General features: G+C 45.7%; 2 protein-coding genes across 4 annotated transcripts in view; both read right to left on the bottom strand.

The window, feature by feature from the left end:
* The window catches only part of NIPAL4 (NIPA like domain containing 4), a 12,343-nt gene extending 9,228 nt beyond the window's left edge, over nt 1-3,115 (bottom strand). The window contains exon 1 of the mRNA XM_008629070.2: nt 2,992-3,115. Within this exon, the coding sequence (XP_008627292.2) occupies nt 2,992-3,115 (124 nt within the window). The remainder of the gene's footprint in view (nt 1-2,991) is intronic.
* Nucleotides 3,116-4,566: 1,451 nt separating this feature from the next.
* Nucleotides 4,567-18,473, bottom strand: part of CYFIP2 (cytoplasmic FMR1 interacting protein 2) — a 43,420-nt gene continuing 29,513 nt past the window's right edge. For 2 of the 3 annotated variants that reach the window (XM_008628957.2, XM_008628958.2), the window contains exons 25-30: nt 17,775-17,905; nt 14,639-14,711; nt 14,030-14,124; nt 9,922-10,160; nt 9,282-9,429; nt 4,567-8,719 (exon numbers count right to left, since the gene is read on the bottom strand). In XM_008628957.2, the coding sequence (XP_008627179.1) occupies nt 8,552-8,719; nt 9,282-9,429; nt 9,922-10,160; nt 14,030-14,124; nt 14,639-14,711; nt 17,775-17,905 (854 nt within the window). In that variant the 3' untranslated portion in view covers nt 4,567-8,551. The remainder of the gene's footprint in view (nt 8,720-9,281; nt 9,430-9,921; nt 10,161-14,029; nt 14,125-14,638; nt 14,712-17,774; nt 17,906-18,473) is intronic. The other variant, XM_017728146.1, reaches the window with a different exon arrangement.

Here is an 18,473-nt window from a genome sequence, read left to right as displayed (position 1 = left end):
TCAGAGGTGTGTGAGCCCAGGTGCGGGGTGGGGGAGCCTGGTGCACGCTGCAAAGCCTTCGCACGTGTGCCGAGTGTGGTGGGACGGAAATTAAAAGTGAACAGGAGAAATATTAGTGGCAGTGGCAGGTTAATGGTTGGACTCGATGGGCTTAGAGGTCTTTTCCAACCTAAAAGTTTTGGGCTGCTCAATATATGAAGGAGATGAAGTTGTTAGGGAATATCCAAAAGAGGGCTACGAAGATTGTAAAGGGTCTGGAGGAGAAGCCGTGTGAAGAGCGACGTGAGGTCACTTGGTTTGCTCGGACTCGAGAAGAGGAATCTTCTTCAACTCCCCCTCCCAGGGCAGGCGAAACCTCCATTGCTGATACTGCTGTGTGAACGTTTTGGAGTGTGTGGCACATCAGTTTTGCCTGCATCCCCAATCTCTGCTGACCTCCCTTGTTTTGTCTTCACCCCCACCCTCCTCTGCCGACCTCCCTTCCTGCATTTGTGCTCAGTAGCTGTGTGTATCCAGAAACCTATTATAATAGAAAAGTCCTTTCGTTGCCATTAGCCAGGTTCTGCTGTGGGTCAACAGAGATAAGTAAAACCAATACTGAAACAAGAGCTTTGCTTCAGCAAGCCCACATTTATAGGTAGAAAGGGTCCCTGTCATAAGGCAATATATAGATATAAGATTTGCAGGATCTGAACATATCTGAAAAATTGCTTTGTTTTTTTTCCCCCCCATAAAATGAATTGCCTGTTACTACAGAAACTGCCCTTAGGCTATCAGGCTGCAGCATTGCTAACACCTCATGGCTCCTTCACTCAATGCCTGCTCCTATCTCTGAGCAACTGTTTTCTCCAGTAAATGTAATGCTCAAGTGCTTCGTGAGTCATTTGATTTTAATCAAGTCTGTTCATCCATCACAGTCCTGCGGGTCACTGGCTGGGAGAGACTGTGCCAGTCAAATCCCACGTCCTCCCCTTTATCACAGGGCACTTGATAATCAATCCAAATCATATAGCAGCAAGTTTTGAAGTAGGAAATGAAACATGTGCTAATTTATCAGTGTTCTGGGAGCAACTTCTGCTGCTGTTGTTTATTATGCAACCAAAAGGGACAAGACCCTGGGCAAGATGATAATGGTGGGATCTGGCCTCTGTTTAGTAAATTTACTGGTTATGAGCTACTCATGCACTGTGTGAATACAGGGCTGGTTGCAGAAACCGATGTGATGGTGGAGTGGGACAAGTATTTGCTGTGTTTGCAGTGCTGACTGCCTGTGCTGGTGGGGGGAATTTGTGTCCCCTGTCCCTTCACAGGCTGCTCTGCCTGTTCACTCTGGTGCTTGGGGCACTGTGGGGCTCTCCCCTTTGCTGGACCCTTACCAACACCCTGAGGTCTTGCTCATAGCTGAGGAGGCCTAATTGGGGTGTGGTTATTGGCAGTTAAACTGTGTCCGAAATAATTTCCAAGCTTTTTCACTAGTGTTGTTGACATCTGTGCTCAATGTGCGCAGAGAGGTGTGAAGGAGGCAGCAATTTTTTGTGGAAGAGATCTGAGGTTAAAATAATCGTTTTGGTCATGGTGCAGCCTCGTGCATTACTGCCACAGCATGGTGCAGGCAAAAGAAAAAGGCACTTTGGGCCACAGCTTTACCTTCCCCTGTCAGCTTGATTTCCTAAAGGAAAAGGCTAATGTGACCATGTACAGGTGTGTTTATGTACTCTTTTTCATCCCCAAAGATAAATTTGAGTCTGTGGGCCACTTCTGCCAGATTTGACAAGGGGTGAGACATCCAAAAGAAGCCAGTCTAAGTCCTGGGAAGAGAGGCATGACAGGGAAAATGTCCCCAAAAGGAGGGGACACTGCAGTGTGAGCTGGCTCTATCAGACACTGGGGAAGGAGCGTGCCTGGGTGACACCACTGTGGGAAAAGCTTCAGTCAGATCTTGCAATCAGCCATGGACACAAGTGTGTCACGTATTCCCTTCTCTCTGGCACAGGGACTGCTGGAGGTGCAGTCTATAAAATAACGAAGTCACAGGAGTTGCATTTGATGGATTTAGCAAGGCCATGTCTGGCAATGTGGGAGTTAAGAGCCAGGTGGGATAGGCATAGAGCCTTCTGTGCTTAGTCAAGGGCAAGTTGAGACTGATAGCAATAAAGCAGGGATGCAGCCACTGCCTCTTTTATTGCTTCATATCCTCATTTTAACGGGAAGGCTGTAATTAAGGGAATTTAGCTCCAAGCTATGACCTCACGGGTTGATACACACATCAGATGCTGCCTTAAAAATAACTCACCAGAAATCAGGGAGTCTTCCTTCGAAGCTCATCTTTTAACAATGCAGTTCCTCCTGAAATACTGGTTTCCAGGCCAAAACCTTGACTGGAATCCAGGGGATAGAAACAAGGCAGCTTTGCATGCAAAGAACCTCTCTAGCAACATCAAAAGGCTGTTCTTTGCCCTGCTCTTGTCTGCTCATCTTTTCTGTTCTGGAAAAAATGATGGAGAACTATTGAGTATCAATTGTCCTCTGTTAAAAATAATGGTGGAAGTATCCTGCTAACAGGTGATGGAAACTTTTGCCCTTGGATGTCTGCTAGGCGTGGTTTCTGTGGGAACTTTCTGGACACCTTTGTAATATTCTCCTCTGGCTTTGTATAGTTTTAGGGCTCCAAGGAGGTCTTTGCTGCTTCAAAGAGAGGGTGAATCCTTTTTCTGGCAATGATTTGATAGGGTGAGGGTTAAGGGAATTGCCTGGTGTTGGATGATTGCAGCACTACATGAAAGGAAGCCCAAAGCTTCAAAGATTGAACTTTGTTGAGCAGACAGCTTTTAACTCAGGCCTGTCTCAGGGTAACCGTGTCTGCAGTGGCAGAGGCTGTCATTTGGTGCTCCAACAGTTTAGGCAACACCAACAGGGACAGCTCCCAAGCCTGTCACACCCATGGTGGGTTCCAACCCTTGCAGTCCTGCCCTCCCATGCCAGTGTACACACCTGTGGGTCTGTGCCGAGCTGCTGAGTGATCCAGGGGCACGAGACCATAGAACACATCCTGGCTCCTTTCTCCCAGGGTTGCTAAATACTTTATCGAGGTCACTGTGGCCCCACAAAGCCACATGTTGGCAGAGCAGGAGCAGTGGGCTGGTGATGGACAGCAGTGGGTGAAGTGACACGTAATCAGCAGATCGTTTGTTTGCAGACTTCTTATCTGGAGGCGTTTGCATCAGAACTCTAAATCAAGCAAAGCTACATGTGAAAGGCACTCCTGACTTACAGAGGGGGTCACAGAAAGGGTAATTTTGTTAAGCTTTTGAAAGAATAAAACAACCATTAATGAACTGTTCTCTGTATTGGTGAAGTGACTTTCATCTGGAGATGTAAACATATTTAGGAGCATTAGAAGAAAGATAGGGGCCTGTATCTTTGATTCTGCTCCCTTAGGGTTGGTTGGTCAAAATAAGACACTCAAAGCAAGAATTGCTTCTGGCTCCAGGTGAGACCATGTGAGCTCTCAGCACTTCTTAGGGCTGGTGTGGGAACTGGGGGGTCCATGACGCAGCAGCTAGAATTAGTTAAAAAAAAAAAAAAAAGAAAGGAGGAAGAAAAAAAAAGGAGAAATCTAAATGGGAGAAAGGCTAAAACCCAAACAACCTGCCCAGTATCAGTGGCTGAGGCAGGAAAAAAGCCCTGCTCTCCTCTCTGCCATTCCCTGTAGCAGAACCATGTTGAAATCAGTAAACATTGGGCAACTTTCAACCACCAGGCAAACAGTCCAGCACAGCAGGATGTCACCCCCAGAGCTGCAGCACAGCCTCAGAGCACGTTGGAAAGATCAAGAGAGCTGCCTGGTCATGGTGTAAAGTTCATTTCCAATTTTATGTAAAGGGTCATTGCATTTCTATTCCTCTTAAGCTAGGAAGCTGTTCCCATAAGGAAACCTTGGGAAGAAGCTATGAAAGGGAACACCAGTTACAGTGTTTGGTCTGGAGCTGATGAGCACAGGAGTCCATCTCCCATAGATCCATGTCAGTTGTTTCTCCCTAATTCCTCAGCTCCCAGAAGATCTTTTCCCCTTGGTTCCCACTACTCCTTCTGCAGCCAACAACCACTGCTGCTCCTTGGATGCTTTCAACACAAAACTAAGAATGGTTTCAAATGGAAATTTGGGAAAATAATAGCAAGGAGAATCTCCTGGAATAAAAAAGGCCCCTGTGGAGTTGACAAGGCTGCAGTAATGAGAGGAAATTAGTTCCTCAGTTTAGCTTTGGGTAAGAGCCTGTCAAAATCTATAAAAAATGATTATATGATTTTCAATTCCCTGACCCTCTTGCACTAAAACAAGTCTTAAAATGAAAAATGTGTTGTGTTAGAAAGTTTTTCCCAAAAATCATTAACTTTTTGATTGGAAAATATGTCTGTTTTGGTGTTGGCCACAGAGCCTTTTTCTTTTTTTCCTTTGGTTTTTACAAAAGCTCGACATTTTAATCAACTTAGCTTTTTTTTGGTGCCAGGTACTACTGAAACCTCTCCCCAGGTAATAGTTACCACAGTGATGATGACACCACAAGGTAAGTTCTGCTCATTTCATGAATGAGCCCAATTTTTATTTCTCTTCATCACAAAAGTCATCCCACATTTGTTGTATACACACTGTTGGTTGCTGTGTTACGGGACATATCACCAGGTATCAGATGCTTTACTCTTGCAGAAACACTTCTAATGGAGATGGAAGCTTCTGTTGGCTGAATTTTAGAACAACAGCAAAAAATAATAATACAAAACCAAAATATCATCTTCAGCTGCATAGCAAATATGGATCAAAAATTTAACACTGTATCAGATCACAAGCGTAAATATACCTCACCATAAATAAAATTCATTGTACAAAATAACTCAAGCAGCTTTTCATACAAATATGGTACATTTGACAACAGTTTTTGAGAATATTTTCTTGGTTTTTTACACCTTCAGTTCTTTTCTCTTTCGTTCTCCAATATACATGAACCTACTGGACTGGAGTAATGCAGGAGGAAAAGGACTAATGTTGTTCAATGCTACTAAGTGCTGTCAGAGTTTAAATGGAAAACCACTGAAGTGCTGAATTTGAACTAGTTTGCTTCCCCTTTCCATTGTAGCATTGAAAGTCAAGTGCAGCATCATCCCAGAAAAGCATGTGCACTGCCAACAGCCACGTTTTATACCGGCAAAGCCGGAGGGAACATTAAAATAACCCAGTCTGACTTCATTCAGAACACAGGCCATCCTTTCTCCCCGCTGTAATTCCTGTATGGAGCCAACAACTTGTCTTTGGAGTAGACATTCCAAGTGGTGGCTGGTGACTGCTGGGGAGTTTGCAGACTACTTCAGCATAAGCAGGAAAATACAGGTAAAAAGCAAGTCCATTGTCAGTGGACCTGGGAGTATTCAGACAGGGGTCAACATTTCCCTAGGAAAAGAACATTAGAAGTCTGCAGATCATAAAAGACTGAAAAATATAGACTGAAGCACATCTGCAAGGAACACTCCCAAACTTGGCAGAAAGTCTGCAGGTGTGGGGAATATGCCTGACCCCCTGGCAATCTGTTACTATTTAGCCCTACTCTTACAAATGTGCTCCCTATTTCCATTAACAATTGTGACATTTAAAAAAGCACGGGAGGAAAAAAAGTCCATTTTCATGGAGTTGTTTAAAGACCTAAGCCTGGACCTTTCTCATACACAGACAAGGAGGGTGAGAAAACTGAAGCTAAGGAGTATCTGAATCCTTGAGATAATCGAAGGACAGTAACATCAAATCTCAGAAATTCAGACTGTGATTATTACTAACTGGCATCTCGTGTGACTTGAGCAGCAAGGCAGAAGATCTGCATACACTCTACAGTCAAAACAGTTTACATTTTGTTCATGCACTTTGACATTTTGCTCAAAACATTTAATCCCTTGGAATCTGGAGGGGTTTGACATTTTTGCTAGCAAATCCAAGGGCAACAATAGATTTCAACTACCTGTTCTTTCAAGTAAAGCCTGTGCAACAACTTTCCAGTGCAACTGTGTTTTGCAGGGTTTCAGGGAATTGTGGCAAAACTACAGGAAAAGAATGCAAAGACATTTACAGGTTTAGGTGAAGTATCTGATGACTCATTCCAGGCCCAAACTGATGAAACCAGGGATTTAAATTCACCTTACTTTATCCCATTTTGTCTAGGTAGCTGAGACTGGGCCATGTGGTAGAGTTCATCCTTTTGTAGCAACTTCTTGTTCATGCTGGTTTCCAAGAAGACTCCAGCATTCCATAGCTTGTCAGATGTACTAGGACATTTAATTTGTGCTGTGCCTAGAGGTGGCTCTGAAAGCCAGACAGGGACTTGTGCTAACTTTTCAGCAAGACTTTCATACCAAAATAACAAGCACTTGCTATTTAGGTAAGGAAAAATAGGATCTTGGTTGGATCTATCTTCCTTGCATCTTGTTTTCCACAAAAAATAAAGTGCTTGATTCTTCTCTTCCTTTTAAAAATATATATCTTTAGATACCCTCACTCCAGTAGTGTAGAAGTGTTGGAACATGATGGAATACCAGAACTGACATCCTTAATGGAAGAGTAAATAGAGAGCAAGCCCCAGATGCTCTTCTTCTGCTCTTCCTCACGACACAGAGGAAAGAACTCGCCGTGTTGGGCTGGGTCCTTCCCTGCCACTCCAAGATTTCAGCCAGACTTCCTGAGATTTCATTTTACTTTCAGATTACTGTGCTGCACAATTTCCTCCCTGCAGCTGAAAATGTCTGTCTCAGTAATTAAAGGAAACTCAAGGTGTGAAAATGTCCAGCACTTGTCACATGTGGGGTATTTATTGATTATCAAGGGAGTAGGAGATGAGAGCCTGGGAGCACAAATTCATGTCACCCGTCAAGATCTCCTCTTGCCAGCATTAGTTTGCTGGCTGTTGTTTCTTAAGACAAAAACACCAGCTGGGACATTTCTACTAATAAATTACATGTTTCCTCTGAGAGAATAAATGCCCAGGCTCTGGCTTTTTAACATCTCTAACAGCATGCAATTTACAAGGCATGATGAAAGGCATGAAACAAATAGGTATTATCACATCTGGACTCAGCAATTATCTGCTGTGGCCAGGCTAAAGCTGAGGAAACACTGCCAGTGGTGAGGCTGGCATCATTTTCTCTTGGAGCACGTGATTCGATCTCCTTTCACATCAAGCACAAGCTTTTGTATCACTCCAATGACAGTACTGAGGGGAAGCAGGTTAGACCAGGAGTTATGAAATCCTCCTTGAAGTTCCACCTGAATTTGTTCTCACTATCCAGGGATCTTAGATTAGCTGAGTGGGAAAAGGAAACAGACTCCAGTGTTCTCTCTGAGCAGCTTTGAATTTGGAAAATTCTGGGTATTTTTTAAAGCTTATCCTGTATTTCACCTTTTCTAACCAACCATGTAATTTCTGACTGATGGGAAGTTTCCTAAGCCCTGCTGGTAGTCACCATTCTCTGGAGAAAGGTATTTGGTCGCTGTGCCACCAGGAGTCTGTCTAAACCAAGGGAAAATCACATCCCAGAACACACAATGATTACATACCCTGGCTCTCATCCTTGGCTGAAGAACAAAGATCCTGTGTGTTCAAGGTAACTACACCTGCATCCTGTCAGCACCAGTGATTATTTCCACCCAAATTAGTATGTTTGAGAGCACATTCACATGAATGCAGCCTCTTCTGTAGTCCACAGGAAATCTGGTTTAGTCCATGGAAGATGTATCTTCAGGGGAGAACCTCTGCATTAAAATAAGTGGATGTCCCAATAGCATGGAAAAAGCCAGGCAGTTTTCTCTTTCCCCAGCTCTCTGAAGTGCTGAGGAGTTATCTGGTGACTGCATCACTGCTGTCCTCAAGCCCACATGCCAAAGCTCCCCCTACAACTGCTGGAAAGGCCAAGGACACAGCAGGGAGCACAAAGCTCACCCCAGCCTGGGCCAGGCAGCCATCCACGACCAGCCTGGCAGGGCTCCTCTGCGCCCAGCACTCGGTCCTCAGGGCACTGCCATGGGTAACATCCTGCCTTCATCCCTTCTTCCCCTCAAAGAGTGGATCAGGAACTTGTCTTCAGCCCCTCCTGCTCTGTGGCTGGTGGCACATGTCACAGGGGTGTTGACTTGTCCCACTGCTTCTGCAGTGGGAGCGGGTTCCCGGCGCCGTGGGAGCATGGAACTCTCCCACCTGAGGCTGCAGTATGGCTTCAGAGTGATGTGTGGATTGGGTGAATCACAGGGAAAACCGGACCACTTCATGGAAGAAAAGCACATTTTGCCTGCCCACCCCCACCCCCCCTCAAGTCCGAAAGCTACGAGTAAAACCGATCACAGGGATGGTACAGAGGAACATGCACTCAAACGGGGCTGAGGGGAAGATGTGTCCTCGTGTGGAGAGGCAGACCCAGCCTCACTTCCTTGTCAGGCCTCACACCATCAAGTTTACCCCTCCCAGCTGGTTTGGGTTCAGTCCCTGCTCCCTTCCCAACCCATGTGGGGTCCGTGTCCACACTAGCAGGTGGTGGCCAGCGACTGGTGGATGGGGGGCTGGAAGCAGCGCACGTGCTCCACCGTGGAACTGTCTGTTTCCACCGACTTCATGTACTTGTTCAGGATGGCAAAAATCTCGTTGTTCAGGATCTGATACTTCCTGATCCTGTCGGCCATCTTCTTCAAGGGCTGGAGAGATGGTGAGGGAGAGAAACAGAACATGAAAGGTCTTATGTCATCTGAGCAGCTAGGAAGCAGCAGAACCTGTGCCCTGCTGCTGGAAAGCTCTGCTAAGGCAAAGCAGCTCTAACACATGTTCCTGTTCCACTTAGCACCTTGCAGGGACCGGTGACTCGCTTCATTATTGGGTTTGATGACTCAAGACAGAGCATTAACAAGATCAGTGAGTGGTCCTAAGTTAACTGTTCCTAAGTCTAGGCTCCCAACTGCTTATTGATAAAGCCACTGAAACCACAGGATGGTTGCTGGAAATACCAGCTCCTCAGGTCCAGCTTCCCAACCCCAGGAAGAAGGGAAAAGCTTTGGGAGAAAGAAGATTTGATTTTCAAGGCAATTAAAACCTTGGCCTGTCTGCTGAGACTGCAGATGGAAACCTTACAGCAAGGGCGTCCAGTAAGAATAAGATTAACACCAGGCTTTGTTGTAATTGATGAGTCTGGACAAAGCAGGATAGAAAACAGAAAGAAGTGTGCTGAGTTTGGGTCCTTTGGGACCCCACCCTTCAACTTACCACGTTTTTTATGATTTCATCCTTCCCGTCCTGCCTCTGCACCTTCAGCAGGTGGTAGCAGAAGTCAAAGAGGTCAAAGCGCCGTTGCTGTCCAAGGAGAACAATGATAGAGCAACCTGCCCAGTTCAGACCATCTCCAAAGCACTGCCTGGAGGGAGGAACAGGGTGATGGGTGGGGAGACACGACAGGATACAGTTAGGCAAGAGAAGTACCATGACACCAGGAACTTTCTTTGGTGAATTCCTAGGGAAAACGGGTTCAGTCCTGCTCCTAGAAAGTGAGTGTACACCTAGAGAAAATGAACTCAGAAGGAGATGTGCATAATTACACCCAGGCCAGGCTGTGCAGGGTGAATCACAGGGTAAGACAGATGAGGACCTACTGCTGGGTTGTTGGTCCATCTACCCATCTCCTGCCTGTCACCTTGGGCACGTCCCTTTACCTTGCTCTTTTCTCCAGCTGTTCCAATACAAAGCTGAACATCTTTTTGCATCCATGCACAACAAAGTCCTTTCACCAAACACCCACATTCCCCTCTACCTCCACAGTGGCTCTCACAGCAGCTGACGGCACTCTGGGGGCTGGCCAGCCCCCCCCACCCATGAGCTGCAGTGACAGGAGCTGTCTGGGGACACTCACTCTGCCGTGAACTCGTTGGTGCCCACGGGGATGCAGTACACGAACTGCATGGCGCTCCAGAGCCGGTGGAACTCCACGCACTCGTCCACGTGCATGACCCCGTTGGTGGGGGGCGGCCCGCGCCAGATGGGGTCCTGCAGGTAGCTCCGGATCCGTGTCAGGATCACCTCGAACATGGAGAGCCCGCAGCACAGCCGCTCCTTGGTCAGCAGGTCCCCCTCCCGGGCGATGGCTATTTGCTGAGGAGAGGGACAACCAGAGGGACACAAGTGAGGATGTGACCCAGACCCGCTGGATTTAACGCTGCCTGGTCTCTCTCCGGCTCCTTCACCTCCAAGCTTACCTCTGATGGCTGCTCCCATGGCGCTTCCCACCAGAGAATACTCATCCCTCAAGCAGGAGACTTAATATTGTGCTCCACTGTATTTCACCGACCTCAGTATCTTTTGGAGTAACCACGTACATCAGAACACCAGAGCTGAAGGCAAAGCTCTGACCAGAAATACTGATCCTTAATTCTGCTAGCATGCTGTTCTGCTCTGTTAGTGCTACTCAGCATTTCATTTCCTGATTTTCATTTCATGATTCATTTCATGGGTTCTGTCTCATGATTTCTGCAGATTATGAAGATAAAACAGGAGAGAACAGGGACATTTTGCTTCCCAGGACATTGCCAGCATCTCTTCAAAATGCAGATAGCCTACGGCTTTCTTGATTTCTTTTGTAGTTAGGGTTAAAAAGCTCTGAGGAAGATGAGAAGCACTGCTAACTTGACACTGGAAAACCTGTAGTTTATAAGAAAGCCAAATAATTTTTTCCCACATGTGGAAGCTTTACAGGTGTGGATAATTTCTGTGACACCCCCGCTCAGATTTAGATATACCATTCTGGAATAGCTCCACTGGATGAAGTTACTTTGGTTTTTACACTAGAGGAAAACTAAAAGAGAATTAATTTCATTTCAGCCTTATTGCTCCCCAAGAGAAAAAAAGAGGGGATTTAAAATAAGCAAGTAGGGCCTTCCCCCAAGCTCACTGAGTGGTGCAAGTGTGGGGGTCTCTCACTGCCCTATCCTCTCAGCTGCCCCATTTCCTGCTGTTCCAGTAGCAGGACTGACTTCTCTTTGCAGTGCTGCCAAAAATAACTTGGGAAATGGGAGCTGAGTGCTGTCAGAGTTGTGCCCATGGCTGTGGGAGGCTCTGGCTCTTTGTGCTCACCTCAGCAGAGGAGTGGCTGCACAGGCAGAGCCTTTACCCCTCCCACCTCTCTGGAACAGCCACACAGAACAAGCATTACATTGACTGAGACCCTGCCTGTCCCAGAGGACTTCCTGGAGCTTTAAGCAATTTTTAAGCATTTGCTCCATTTCCAGATGTCCCTGCAATGCCTATAAAAATGTTATCCCAGTCAGTCACGATGGGGACTCAGAGCAGCTGGGACAAAGGGCAGGCACATGCCCTGGCCAGACATTAAGAACATGAATTTTGCTCAGTTTAGCTGGGTCATCTTCATTCCACTCTGAAAAATGCATGAATGTGCCTGCACATCCCCGTCCCTGATTATCAATTTATGCTGGCAGTAACCTCAAGCATTTTTAGTTTGGTTGCTCTTGAAATTAGAAGCATTTCAATTCTTGCTTGTGTCACAGTTTCAAGGATGGTCTGGGGACCTCAGCTCAATTAGTGTTCAACTAATAGCAAATATCAAGGGAAAGCTGTAATGATGTGCAGAGGCCACACTGGCACACACTGCATGTGTTTGCTTGGCAAGTAAAGGTTTATTTTATCCAGCTTTGTAGCTAAAGGCTGTGTACTGTCCCTCTCCTCACCTGCTCCAAGCTCTTATGGGCACAGATCTGCACACACTGCTCTATCATGGCAAAATGAGGGCACAGCAGAAGCAGAGCCATTTCAAATATAAATTAGGTGTTAGCATTAGTGTTTGCTAAAATATAGTGAAAAAAGGGATACTTTTGAGAACAAACTTCTCCAGTGATCTTAGTACACGATTTCTGAAGAAATCTTAATTTAGAAGGGGATGCATCTGGCTTTCAGTGTAGGCTGTGCCACTCAGTTATGCACATTCACAGACAGAATTTGGTTCCAAAATTCATCACAGTAAGACCAGTCTTTGATACAGGACTACCATCCTAGGGTAGATATCTTAACATGGGCAAAGCAGCTGGGGAGCTGTTGGTCTTGTGGCCAGAGCTGCCTCACAGTCTTGGGTCCCACTGATTTCTAAGATCAGGAGAGGAAGGATGCTCTCAAGGTGAATTGTCAAAGGATGCCACTGTGCTGGCTCAATTATTCCTTCTGTCTTCAGAAGCAAAGGCTCTGATTATTTCCAGTGAAGAAACCAGACTGACCAAGCACTTTTGAAAACCCCTTACTAAATACCTTTATGGTCAGCATTAAATGGGAGAGGATTCCTTTAATGAACCACTTTGACCCCCCTGGTTCTTTATGAATGATCCACCAAACAGCTGCTTCTGGATTTCCAATGCAAAGTAATTATTTACAACAATCATTGGCAGTTTTCGTGCCACTGCACAAATCCAGTTTTCATTTTCCAGATTTTGAACCTCTTGTACAGCCTGTTTACTGGTGAACTTGCCAGAACCCTACCCAAAAGCTGCAAAAACCAATAGATCCCGACTAACTCTGGCTCAGCCTCTTCACAGCATGGAATTCTGTAACATGCATGGGGCCACCTTTTGGGAGAGGCATCGAACTTCTGCTTAGATTCTGGACAATTGTTACAAGGCATTTATGCATTCTGCAGGAAAAAACCCTGTATGGCCTGTGTCCAAAACTGCATTTCCAAAATGCATGTCCGAAACTGCATAAAAGGAGCAAGCTTAGAAGCTATGGAGGCACCTATAGAAAGCAATTCTTGTGTTCATTTACATTTGAGCTAAAAAAAAAAAAAAAATCTGGTACCCAACTGTACCTGTGTGATGAATATGGGAACAGTTTACAGAAAAATAACTTTTTAGTGGGACATGAAATACCTTTTGTTTTCATCACCATTATAACTAGAGCAGAGATAAGCAACGAGTGGACTCTAATAGCAGAATTCAATGATGATTTTGCATGGAAAGAAGGAGAGATAGAAAGACCAACACAAAGACACAAAAACACAGAGGTGAATTCTTTTTCTCGAGTGTCTCCTTTAAAAGGAAGTGTCTACAGAGTAAGACAAAGTCCTCAGTTATCCAGCCAATTTCTCTGTTTCAGATGATTTCCAATGATGCAAAGTTCAAAATGTCCTTGATCCATGAGAAAAAAATACAAGAAAAAATATCAACCACTTTCTGCCTGCCACGGTTCTGTCACCTCCTACACCAGCTGAGTGTTTGTTCCATTCCCTCATCAGTACATTACAGGAAAAGGGTGTTGATTCATTTGATACTTTGAAAGATTTTTATCCCATCAACCCCAACAAATGGGCACTTGAAGTTTGATTATTACTATCAATGGAGCTCAGATTTTGCCCATTACACTGATCAGTCTATGGAGATATTTTTAACAGTACTGAGTTTCTGCACAAGAGATTTTTCCCAAGCTGAGACCCACATCAAGAAGACACTTAAATGGAGCCGTAATTTTAAGCATGTGCTGAAGCTCTAAGCATGTGCTAAGAGGGAAACCATTCTCAGATGTATTCCTTGACAGGGATGAGCTTAAACGGACCACACTGCAGTCCTAAAATGGGATCCCCAAAAGTGATGGCAATTGATTGTTAGGACAGCCCTGCAAAGTTTCCCCTCAAGCCACTCCAGCCATTCTCTATCTTTTTAAAGTGGAGAAGAAGAGGTTTTTGGAGTTGTTCTGATTCAGAACTGGCTTCTAGCACACTTGCCTTACAGCTCCCTGCCAGCTCTCCTGACTGGAGGCAGCAACACATCTCTGGACCCACTCACAGATTTCCCTTCAGAGTGTTTGCTCGGGCAAGGATTCAGATTTGCTCGTCCAATTGATGTTTTGGGGGAAAAAAAATCAATCAATCAAAAGAAAAAATAAGGATCACTTTTCCCAAGGCCAAACAGGCCACGTGGGGACTGCTACGAGTTTCCAACAGCCATCCCTTCCAATGCAATCCTTACCTGCGGAGTGCCCAGCCTCTCTATTAGGGGAACCAGGTGAAGTGGGGCATACTTGGCTTCGAGACGCTTCATGCGCACCTCCAAGCGTTCTCCTTCTGTCAAGCGAGCAGCAAACAGTGAAATGAGAGGAGGAAGTGGAGACCCGCAACTTTCCGCCGAGTTTGCTCAGAGCTGCCCCCCAGCAACCATCCAAGGAGACTGTGGGATCAGGGAGCCAAACCGACAGCAATGAGGGGCCAGTGATGCGGAGAAGGGAGGGATGGGTGAGTGCAGTCTCAGCAGCAGCTTTATCACACATGTCCAAAAGCATGTCCCTGTTACCGAGCACTCCTGGTGAGATGGACATTTCATGCTGTCATTCTCCAAAGAGGCTGTGAAATGGCTCCCAAACCTTAAGGGAACCCCCAAACTGACTGAGGTTTTAGGCCATAACTAGGCTACAGGAAATGCACCCTTGGCTTTTGTTTGCACCTGACGTTTGGCTGTATGCACTTATCTATTTGGAGGGGGAAGCAGGGTCAGAGCTAATCCTCAGCAGAGATGGGAGAGAAAACAGCCTCTGGGCAGAGACCTCTGAGTCTGCCCACTGCTTCCCTCTCAGCTTCTTACCTTTGATGTAGACCCTGGGCAAAATATTTTGGAAGGGAGCAGCATGCAGCAAATCACAAACTTCTTCCTGGGACTGAGGCAGGAAGAAAGAAAGATAAAGTAAGTTAAAAAATACCTATGGGGGAGAGTGAATGGCTCAGGGGCCTGGGCAACACTACAACAGTTCATGCCTACAGCACCTATTCAGCTCCAACCCAGCTCAGTAGTAACTCCAGTGGTTTGAACCTAAATGATCTGAAACTGGGAGAAGTACTTCAGCTTCAGTCAGGAAGTTTCCCTAACTCAAGTAAGTTACTTCCTGCCTGTACAAGGCCAGACCTTTATACTGATCTTCTGTCTTACTTACTAGCCCTGAAGGTAAAAGGGGATAAAGAATATGGAAGTTTCCATTTCATCTTACCCTGAATGAATTCCTGCAGCCTGTTCTTTAAGAGAGTGCCCAGGTGGAAATTACCCTTTGGCTTAGTTATTTTAGGAAGTGTATATGAAAAATATACTGACATGTGGCTCTTCTGCAAATAGGTACATCACAACTGGTCTGAAATTATTTGGTTGTTGGTGTGGTGTTCTCAGCCAGGGCTACCAGAATCCCAGTGGTGCAGGCACCAGGAAGAATAAAACAGAAGTCCAGAGAGGAATAACACCATGAGATGCCACCTGAGGGGATGCATGCCAATGCACTTGAGAAAAAAATAATCCCAAACACAGATGCACAAGGAGGAGAAACCTAGAAATAGGCAGGTGGAGACTGAGGAGCGATGGCTGACAGTACATTGTATACGAGTCTGCAATGGGAAACAGCAGCGAGGAAACCAAAGCTGTTCAACACAGAGGCATCGTGTCACGACAAGGCATCAGCCTGCTCCTATAAAAGCCTACTCCTAGGACATGCTTTCAGTTCTGAGCTCACTGGAGGGATGTAGACACACTCGAAAGCAGATCATGACAGCGCAGCAGAAGGTACCCGGGGGCCGGATGGAATGACTCGGCTGGGCCTGTTTGGGGTGCAGGGGTGGACACCCCCCTTCCAGCCAGCAGGACAGTGGAGCATGGAGCTGCAGGAGGCTGCACTGGCGCATGGATGCTGGGATGAGAGCAAGTTTGTGGGAGTGCAGTTTGTGACACAGTGCTGGAGGGACAGGAACAGTCTGGGGCCCCTCCATGGGCACAGAGGTGCTGATGCTAACGGAGTGGGCCTGTCACCTTGGTCATTTCGTTTGCAAAACAGTGTTCATTCCTAGGTGAATGTTCTTCCATGGCTGTTTCCCTCTAATAAAGTATTTTCAGCCATTTGCAGCCCACGTTCACCTTGTATCTGTCCCAAAATTAGTCATGTTATTAACAGATCTCTTCCCCAAGGCCCGTTAACTGAGAGCACAAATTCTGCTTAGAAATTTCACCCCAAGCAACCCCTCATTCCTCAAACTTAAACAATAAAAAGGGGGTAAGGTGCAGCAGACTGAACATCTGCATCAGAGCCATTTTTGCCAGCAAATACCACCAGCCTTACATCACTCACACAGCTCTGAAGGTAATTGCAGTATAAAAGCAATTCCTCCTGCTGCACAAGAGCTCCATTAGAGGGAAAATCTTATTCTGTGATGGCTCTGTGCATCTGACATCCTCCAGCAAGTGGGAACCAGTGCCCACTGCATGCAAAATGGCTTTGTATTCTGAGTCTATTGCTGAGGGGAAAAACAGGGCATCAGAGAGGGAGAGACTTTGTAGGCAGATGTGGACTTTGACCGGTAGCTTTCCTTAAGGGATCTTTATTTTCTGCTATTCTAAAATGCCAGTACACTGCTGATGTACAGTTCCTGGGACTGAAGGAACATTTCTGCATTGAAATGATGGATTTCTCAAGAAACCACCATGTCCCTTGAGGGTCCCTTTAAAGATGTGACAGCAAAGGCAAATGCAGTACATCCAGCAGAAAACCCAACACTGAGAACAGCAGAGAGCAGTGAAAAAGCCACAAAAAGAAACAGAAACTGTCAGAATAGAGTTGGCAACTCTGGTCATTCTATAAATTTCTGTAAAAGCCAAGCTGCTGGGTGATACACATCTCTTGTTTACTTCATCTTATGCAACCACTGCTCATTGAATGTGTTCGATACACTGTACCAAGAATTAGAAGTCTCTAGACTGGAGTTAAAATGCAAAGGCAAGGGCAGAAATATCCGTTTTGAGGACATGCAGAGACTTTTACTTTTGTCTGTGCTCTGTGGCCAGACAAAACTTGGAATCTTTGAACTTTCTTATGGCTTTGCTCTGAACAGAACTTCTGGTTTTGCTTGGAAATCCTGTCTTATGCTAGGGAAGTAATTTCAAAATATTTCTGGAAACACTGAAACAACCCTGCCCAAACCATCATGACACAGTATGCACACTTAATGTACAATTGTGTTGTTGAGCACTCCTCAGTTGGCTCTGGGGCAAATTATGAGATAAATTCATTGCTAGCTGAATTTATGTGAAAAACTGGAAGCTAAGAAGATGAGTGGCACTCAGCCACAGCCTTTGCCCCACACCAGAAAGGGCACCACATGAGCTGAGAGCTGAGAGACTTGTGCACTTGTCAAACTCCTGTGCAGGGGGCAACACCAAGTTGTTACTCCAGCCAGATTTTCAGTGAAGATGTCATAGGACATTTATCATCAGCAGATTTCCTTCCTGTTGGGATTGCTTTATCCATTTCTCCATTACAATCAATCAGGTTGTTTCCATTGCACTGGCACCCCAAAAGAGCAGAGGGATCAAATCTGTTTCTCACTGTACAGATATGTATATAAAGAAAGTACTGATGCCTGCCCCAGAGAGCTTACAATCTAGAAATTAACTCCAGTTGGTTTTATTTCTAAGCAGGACAAACAAGGGGCAGCTTTGGGTCCAAGAATGAAATCTGGATCTTCCAGTATTCAGATTCAGCCATCCCAGAGGCCTGACAAAGTGCCAACGCACACCATCCCCATGGACATGCCCAGAGACTCCAATAACACAGCCCCAGAGAGACCCTGAGAACATGAGAAGCTGGAAAGTAACATTTCCCAAACTCTTCTGCTGGAGAACCCACTTCCACTTCTACTCTTGAGCTGGAAATTTCAGGTACAATGTTGGTGTGGGGGTTTTGCCTTACCAAAGCCTGCTCGATAAGGAGGCAGAAGAGAATGGCATTGCCCACTTCTCTGAGGCTCTGGAACACGTCGGTCTTCAGCTCTGCATACTCAATGATGTCCTTCAGCTGATGGTGGAAAAACTCCAGGATTCCTTAAAAGAGAAGGAAGGACAGTCAGAAAGAGACTGGAATCACTTCCAATTACCTTGGATAAGAAGACAATCAGTGTCTGGTATTTCCTTAACCACAAACTGCAGCTGCTCAATGGGCTGTACACAGAGACTGGCATTGGGAAGAACTAACATGTCTTATCCTGCTTTCAGTAAGCCTTGGGAAACAGGGAGTAAGTCATATAAATTCCCTGGATTTCCTCATCAGAAGAGGAAAGAGGTTCCAGACTGTGATGGATGACTTAGTGATGGCTCAGGTACAGCAGCCAGACTTTCTGACTGCAGCCATGCTGCAAAAAATCTCTTCACCAGCTAAGTAGAGCGTTTAAAAAACACCAGTGAACTCACAAAAGCTTACAGAATACTGAAGACATAAGAGAGGCTATCAGAAGACAATCCCTTATCAGCCATCTATGTGTTCAAAAGGAAATTTCCAACAGGAGATTTCCTGGAGAGTTTTCCTATACATGTTCCAGTGTCAATAGCAAAGCAGATGGAAGTGTCCCAGCAAACCTGGCTGCAACTGGCACTGGCAGGGCAAGGGCTCAGC

The sequence above is a fragment of the Corvus brachyrhynchos genome, unplaced genomic scaffold (genome assembly GCF_000691975.1).
Source record: "Corvus brachyrhynchos isolate BGI_N302 unplaced genomic scaffold, ASM69197v1 scaffold21, whole genome shotgun sequence".
In the NCBI taxonomy this organism is placed as follows: Eukaryota; Metazoa; Chordata; class Aves; order Passeriformes; family Corvidae; genus Corvus; species Corvus brachyrhynchos.
The sequence above is the reverse complement of the archived record's forward strand: the minus strand, read 5'-3'. Positions and strand labels throughout refer to the sequence as shown.